Source organism: Pteropus alecto, unplaced genomic scaffold (genome assembly GCF_000325575.1).
Source record: "Pteropus alecto unplaced genomic scaffold, ASM32557v1 scaffold587, whole genome shotgun sequence".
Lineage (NCBI taxonomy): Eukaryota > Metazoa > Chordata > Mammalia > Chiroptera > Pteropodidae > Pteropus > Pteropus alecto.
Window position 1 is genome coordinate 350,689 of NW_006439816.1, and position 7,678 is coordinate 358,366.

The 7,678-nt window shown below is 52.0% G+C and overlaps 1 protein-coding gene across 1 annotated transcript in view; it reads left to right on the top strand.

The window, feature by feature from the left end:
- SLC16A2 (solute carrier family 16 member 2) overlaps window positions 1-6,649 on the top strand; it is an 11,865-nt gene extending 5,216 nt beyond the window's left edge. Inside the window, exons 4-6 of the mRNA XM_025050422.1 lie at window positions 10-114; window positions 2,920-3,148; window positions 4,365-6,649. Coding sequence (XP_024906190.1) covers window positions 10-114; window positions 2,920-3,148; window positions 4,365-4,585 — 555 coding nt within the window. The 3' untranslated portion in view covers window positions 4,586-6,649. The remainder of the gene's footprint in view (window positions 1-9; window positions 115-2,919; window positions 3,149-4,364) is intronic.
- Window positions 6,650-7,678: the final 1,029 nt, after the last annotated feature.

Genomic DNA, 7,678 nt, shown 5'->3' on the forward strand with positions numbered 1-7,678 from the left:
ATCAAGCAGACCTGGGTCCTCTTGGTGTGTATTGGGGCTACCTCAGGCATCGGGCGCCTTGTGTCAGGCCGTGTCAGTGACTCCATTCCTGGACTTAAGAAGATCTATTTGCAGGTGAGTATGCCCACCCTGTCCACTGCACGGAGAAACAGCCTACCGCAGACGCTGGGTTATCCCCACCCTTTGGGATAGGGTGGTGGGGTGTGTCACTGCTGTGCCCCGGGCCCTAGGTCTGACACCAGCTTGTTGTACAACGTGGGAAAGTCGATAAAATTCTTTGAGCCCCGGTGACCCTTGCTTTCAAATGAAGACAATCATCCTTGTTCTGCCTCTTTCATCAAGATGGAGTGAGGATCCAGTGAGGACGGCATAAATGGAACCTCTGAGAACATTCTTAAAGAAAGTTTTTATTAATAATGGCTCTCCCATCTGAAAGAGGAAAAGGAATTGCCAGGAGTTGGGTGCTGCCCCCAGTGGGGACTGATCTCATTGGAGAGTCTTGGGGATCTGTAGCACCGCATGGCTCAGTGTCTCTCTCCTCTAGTCCCGGGCCTGGGTCCATCACCTCTTATACATCCAGAGCTACTTGGTACTGAGCACTGCTGTCAAACGTCATCGTCTGGATGTACACAAAGTGCCGGAATAAGTCAAATCATTTCCCTTCCCTAGGCCTCACTCTTCTCATTTGCGCAATGAGAATAATTCTTGCTTTTATTATCTCACCTCACAGGTGAGGATTGAAAGAAATGTAGCTGCGGCCAGATTTTAGGAAGTTAAAAAAAAAGAACTATGTTAAAGCCATGCAAGGTTTTAATCCTTCTGACGGTGACACAGGCAGCCTCATGTTGTGGGCAGTAGCGGCATGGATGCTAAAGAGAGCACTTTCCGTATGAACTGGCTTCCGGTCTGGCTTGAATACAGACTGCTGCTCAAGCTGTCTGTCTTTATCTACCTGGCAGCAATATTGCCTTTCTGGCCTGACTTGTGCTTTTTTGCTCCTGTAGCTGGGTTTACCAGAAGGCACCCAAATGTGGAACCCTATGGAGGGGTCACAGCAGTCCCAGAGAACAGGTGGTCACAAATAATCCATCAGGAAGGTGGTTGAATTCTCACTTTCCTGGGCGAAGCCCTAAAATCACTTCCAAGGAGCCCTAACTACACTCACAGCGGGGATTTCTCTAACAGTCCTAAATCCCCCCGGATGTCTTGGACGAGGATATGATTAAAATTTCCTGTTGTGCTCAACTCTATCAGGTTTGCAAGACCTGGCGACTGCGCTTTGTCAGAGCTAGGGGTGCCCTTACGGTTCGTTCTGTCTAACGTCTCGTTATCTGATGGATAAACAGGAAACGAAACAGTGGCAGAGCTGAACTCCTACGTAACGCTCTCCTCATAGTCTGCTTTACCCTAAGCGATGGAAGGCAGAGCCAAGGCCCAGAGATGATAAGTGTCTTGACCAGAGTCAAAGCAAAAGCCTATACGTGATATCAACAAATTATGAAATTATGAATTCCTGTGCAAATATAAGCAATTGCTCTATCTGGGTGGAATTTTACATGGGAGTATTGTGGCTTTCGCAGCCTCTTCCATATGTCACCCCTGTGGGTCTTTCCTGTCGGTATCAGCAGCACCAAGATGCCAAAAGGGACCGGCAATCAGGGTAAGCGAGCACTGGGCCAGGGCTGTATTTTGAGGAGAGGCGGCAGCCCCTGCCTCGCCATATAGCTCACCTGTCAGCACAGCACCCAGGAGAGTGCTGCGGTCCGAGCAGCTTTGGCCTTATATCGTGCAGAGGTTGCTGCAAGGAGGCAGACACGTTAGCTAATCAGAAGCGGGACTAGGTTTAGGGACCAGTACTTCTGCGGACTGCTTCGCCTACCCGCCCGCCATTCTGTCTCTTTTCACTCTTACTTGACCCAGTTTTACCACTTAAAATAATATAAATCAACCTCAGAACATTATAGCCGAAAGGTATCTTCATCGACTTGTAGTTCGACTTCTTCATTTTACAGATTGAGGAACTGAGGGCCAGAGAGGTAGAGTGAGTTGTCCAAACTCATCCCGCTGTAAGTACCTCAGGCTGCGAGCACGAGACAATGGATGAACTTCCTTGGCTCCCTTCCTTCCCGGGTACAGGCCTGGAAGAGGAAATGAGTGTGTCCATAGCTTCGGGTTCTAAAGCGCCATCCACTAGGCCCCGCGCTTCCTACTATTGAAGAAGACAGGCACGTGTGCCTGGTGTCAAGCCTCTGTTGGAAAGGAAATGGTGACAACCTGCAGGACAGCCTCGGTTTGGGCCAATTCTTAGTTCAAGTAGAGATTTTTAATTTCTAAACCTTGGCAAGGTCCCATGGAGGATGTTGAGAGGCAGCTACATACAATAGGTAGTAATTAAGGCTGATTAAAATCAATTCCTGGTGTCCTTTGTGTTATATAATAGCATTAACTCTTAATTGCCATCCATTATGGCCTGGCTGTTGCTAGGTATGTCTGGTTTTATGTTACAGCCTCTGCGAATCTCCTAGAGAAGCAGCTGGGTATCTGGGTTCTTATTCCTAGAGTCCGCCCGACTCTCTCCAAACAGCCAGAGCAAAGGGCAAACGTCCTCAACAAGGACATTTCTTCAGATGGCACAGCCAGCACATTTCTTTTATCCTCTCTAAAAACCAACTGAACGACCTAACAAACCTACTGCCAGCAAGAACAGACTCGCAGTTAAATAGGAGCGCTCTCAAATACTTTGAATCCTTTAATGTAGGACTCAGAAGGGGCTCTTTAGCCCAACTGTCCTCTCTGTGGACATCCTACTGCCCCATTTTATGAATGGTAGGAATGAGACCCTAAAAAAGGCGGGGTGATTTGCTATGTGGTCTTGACTGAAAAGCATAACGTGACCAACTCAAGCCCTTGCTCCTCTAGGTCATCTCCTTCCTGCTCTTGGGCCTGATGTGCATGATGATTCCCCTGTGCCGGGGCTTCGGGGGCCTCATCGTTGTCTGCCTCTTCCTGGGCCTGTGCGATGGCTTCTTCATCACCATCATGGCCCCCATTGCATTTGAACTGGTGGGCCCAATGCAAGCCTCGCAGGCCATTGGCTACCTCCTGGGCATGATGGCCCTGCCGATGATTGCTGGGCCCCCCATTGCAGGTGAGGCTGACGTTACAGGGAAGATGTGAGTGGGGGAGTCCTGTCTTTCCCAGGCTCTGGGGCTCCTGAGCACCTCCTTTTCCTCGCATTCTCTGTTTAAGCGACCTTGCCAGAGTATGCGCAACCCCTTACCACTATTGGTGAGAGACTAAGCACAGTGTATGCACCTGGATTCATTTTGGGGAATGGGCTTTTCACGGTTTACGTATCTGTTTCAGTGGAGTTTTACCGTAGACAGCATGGCTGATTCCGAGAGGGTAGACACAATGTTCCCTGGAAAATCAATGCAAAGGGAACTTCATCTCCTTTCTTTAGGATTCATTGCAAATATTATTTCATGGGCTGCCCTCTCCTAGGCTGGCCGACTGAGCTAACTCAACAAATGGTCCTCGAACACTGATTCTGTGCCAGCTGTTATGAGATCACTGACCATGCTCTGTGACAGTGGCAAAAGCTGCCACTCGGGCCCTTGTGCCACAGCCACACTGCCCACCAGGGGAGGGTAGCCTCTGCTCAGCCCCTGATCCCAAAGGTAGATCCCAGAATCACATCTCTTTCCAGTTTGCTTACCTCCCAAGCAGCCCGAGAGCCTACTTGCCTTTCCTCAGTACTGTTTCTGGGCCCATTCTTCCTACGAGGTGGCCCCCATTAGCTCCTGGAGGTGAGCAGGGGAGGCCTCGCATTCCACGCCTAGCACATCCGTGGTCTTTGCGACTTTGAGGAACCTAGAGGGGCCGATCGTATCTGTAACCACAGCGGAGGGTGCACATACAGCCTCTTCTTAGGACAAATGGGAACTTCAGAAAAAGGGCGAAAGGAACCTGCCCAGATTGTTCTACAGGAATACTCCAGCCCACGTTAGGGGTAGAAGGGTATCTCGCTGGAAACCAAGACAAGCCTCGGCCATCTTCTGGCGGGTTTTTTTAAATTAGCTTCTCTCCTAACTCCATACCTAGGAGTGAGTAGGAGTTAGCCGTAGCTTCGTGAAAGTCACAAATGGAGACCGTCCATAAGAGCTTCATAAGCTGCTTTCATAATGTGCGTTACCCTCAAGGCAGGAGCCACCTGTCTTTGTAATAGAGATTTTCTTTCTTTCAACTAGAAATATTTCGAGTGACAGGGTTCCCCGAGTCAAGGTAGTGTAGCATAAGACGCAGAGAGCAGCTTTGGGCAGTAGGGCAAAGCCGAGCTTCATTTTTCTCTCTCGCTGTTCCAGGCCTCCTGCGCAACTGTTTTGGGGACTACCACGTGGCCTTCTACTTTGCCGGTGTGCCCCCAATCATCGGAGCTGTAATCCTCTTCTTCGTGCCTCTGATGCATCAGAAGATGTTCAAGAAAGAGCAAAGGGATTCCAGCAAGGACAAAATGTTGGCCCCTGACCCAGACTACAATGGGGAGCTGCTGCCGGGCTCCCCCACCCCTGACGAGCCGATCTAATGCCTCTTCCTTGCCAGCGTGTGCTACTCCTTCACCTTTCCCCTTCACCCCGCCCCGCTCAGCATTTACATTTTTGCCACCAGCACACTTGTCCCCAAACCTGTGCACAGAGCATTTCAGCCACCCGACATCCCCTTGGAGCCAAAGCTCCAGGTGTTCCAAACTCATGAATCAAATTCTCCCCACGAATGCCTTTAAACTTGCCAGGGTCTCTCTCCTCTCAGGATCTAGGAATGCTTGGAATCAAGCCATGGCCTGTGGAACCTGTCCCTATACTTCATAACCCCTGGGGGAAGGGGGGCCGGGACCTCTTGGCTCCAGCTTGTTAGTCACCCAGTATAAACAACTCTGTCCCCCAGGAGTCTGGCGGGAAGACGCAGCTGCTGGTGGGACGTGGGTGCAGGGAAGGGCAAAGAGGTAAAATGACACAAGAAGCCTCGTTTCGCCTCAGAATCTCTGAGGGCTGTGACTTCCCAAGAGCTGTGGGTGCTGTTAGTTGCCGAGTGTCCGCGTAGCCCCCCATCATCCTTTCCTTTTTGCCCTCTACTCCCTCATTTCTCTTCGCTCCCTGTTTCTTTTCACGACTGTCGTAGACACATGGGTGCTAAAAGAAAGGAGGGGCCGAGAGCTTGGGCCAATCAGCTTTTCTTAACCTTGGCCCAGCCCGCCCCTGACACTCATCTCAGGCTGACTCGCATCTCACTTTATGGCGCAAGCTGCTGCAGTCATAGACTGGAAGAGTAGACTGTCACAAAGGAAAGGACCTTCAACACCCCTCACTGACTTTGACAGATTTCCCAGGCCAGTGCATTAACCTCCAGGAGCTCCGAGCTCTCCATCGTCGTATCCACCTGTGAAAATGTGACGCCATCCCTTTCACGTCAGAAGGCAGGGGAGGGCCGATGACAGGGGGATGGCATCTCGCATTATTCATTACAGGTCAATGTTTCCACCTGGGCTAGGCCACGAAAGGGCTTGTTTTAGGGAAAATCTTATTCCCGACTTGGATCCTAAAAAAGTAGAGGCAACAGCTGCACATAGGGTTAGACAGTTTCTTTTAAGAAGGGGAAACGGTCTAAGCCTTTACCAACAAATGTGTCCCTCATGCTGTGCATCCTGGGCCACTCTAAAATAGGTGCCAGTGCTCAAAGAAAGGAGACTCTGGGCGACAGCTAGCACAAGTCACCTCGCTAAGAGCTCAAGCTCTCTCCTTGCTCGGCCTCTGTGTCTCTTTCTCCATAATCTGGGTCTTTGTCTGCTGTGTTCCTACTACCCAGACCTTTCCTCACCTTCTTGCCAGGCATCCTTGGTTGTCACTTGGTTGTCACCCCAAGCCAAGGCCATCCCAGGGCCAGGAGGATGAGGTTGCCTCTGAAGGGCGCCAAAGAAGACAACGGTTCCGTTATAACTAGGCGGTTGGGACACGGTTGGCGTCTGATGGCGGCATTCAAGGCCAAAGTCTGAGCCCCCTCCACTGGTCCCAATCCAGCTCTTATCAAGTTCCCAAAGGAAAACCGCTGATCCTTGGCTCTGTGGATAGGAAGGGGCCTCATCACTAGGATGCTGTCAGCTCAAACAGCAGTGCAGCAGGAGAATCTGGGCCCCGGCAGCCGCGTAAGTCCCAGGAGAGACCACGCAAGGTGCTGGAGCAGCAGAGCCCCCGCTGCCATGCTCCGTGCCGCGCCCTCGCCCCGTCACTGGGCGTCCTCTGTTGCTCTGGAGTGAAGAGCTCTAAAGAATCAGGCTGCCATCCATTCTTCTCCAGATGAAGGAAAGCCATTTACAGGTCTCAGATCTGCTCTATCAGGTGTCACATGGGGGCGGGGGGGAGTGTCACATAAGGCAGGGAAGTTTACTTGTACTGGCACATGCGTGGGCTCGCGGGCTTTTGGAGAGAACGTGGCTTGGCGAAAGCGGCACAGTATTAATATCTAGGGTAGGACGCAGCCTCTTATGGATCCACAGTCAAATCTAGGAAAATGAACAAAATTTGGGAGTTTGAGGCCTGGTACATTTAAATCCTCAAAAAGGTTTGGAACGAAATAAACAGATGTAAAAATCCGGCTTTGGTGTGTATGTTGCCTACTAACCTGAAGCAGGCAGTTTGGCTTCAGACGTGACATCTCGTTTCAAATCAAATTTCTGCCGGGGAATAACTTTCGAGTCTCCCTGATGTCTACTCTGCATTAAATGTACGTGGGGGAAATGGCGGCCTCGGGATACAAAGGGGCTACAGCAAGTTCACACATTTCATCAGTGACAAAGCAGGTTGAGACCTGAGCTCAGGTAAGTGACTTGCGGTTCAGTCCTAAGATGAGGAAACTGACCCCAGAATGGGAGGATGACATGCCAGCTGCATTCAACGACTATGTGGTATGGCCACGTCCAACAGGCTCTCAGCAGGAGCAGCTCGCAGCAAAATGAAACCCGAGCCAACTCTGACTGTCAGCACAGCCCCCGTTCTCATGGTTACCCTCCCTCCCAACTGACACACAGTTCTGGCCTTGGAGACTTGGTGCCACCTACGGCCGTTCCAACGCCAGCGAGCCAAGGCGCAAGGGAAGTGTATCTTCCTATGACCGCACACTGGGCAGAGCAGGGCGCGCAGAGGGGACTGGCTCCCTTTGAAGGGTGGTTTAGCACCCAGCTCTTGGCAGGTAGCTCCTCACTCAGTGCTGACAGCGTCGGGATGGCAGAGTCCCCATCTCCTCCCACGGAGACCAGCTGCTGTGTCCTGCAGCCTGGCTCCAGGCGCTGCCAGCCTAGGTGGGCTGCCCGCCGCGCAGTCCCGCCGCCAGCGGCCCTCGGGCCCTGCTCTGTGTTTGGTCATTCGGCATCGTTAGATTCAAAGCCGTGGCGTCCCGAGCCGTGGATCCCCACGTCATTCTTAGGAGCACACGCTGCCCTCCGGGGCCTTTCATGCGCGGAGACGGCCACTTCCCGGAGGCAGAGCAGGTCCCCCAACGGGTCCCTGTCGTCTCACAGGCAGCACCTGGATAGGGAGGGTGTGGGTTGAACCGGAGCCCAGGAGCAGGTCCGGAAAGTCTCGTGAGCGCAACGTGGACGTCGCAGAGGCGCGAGGAGGGGACCCGA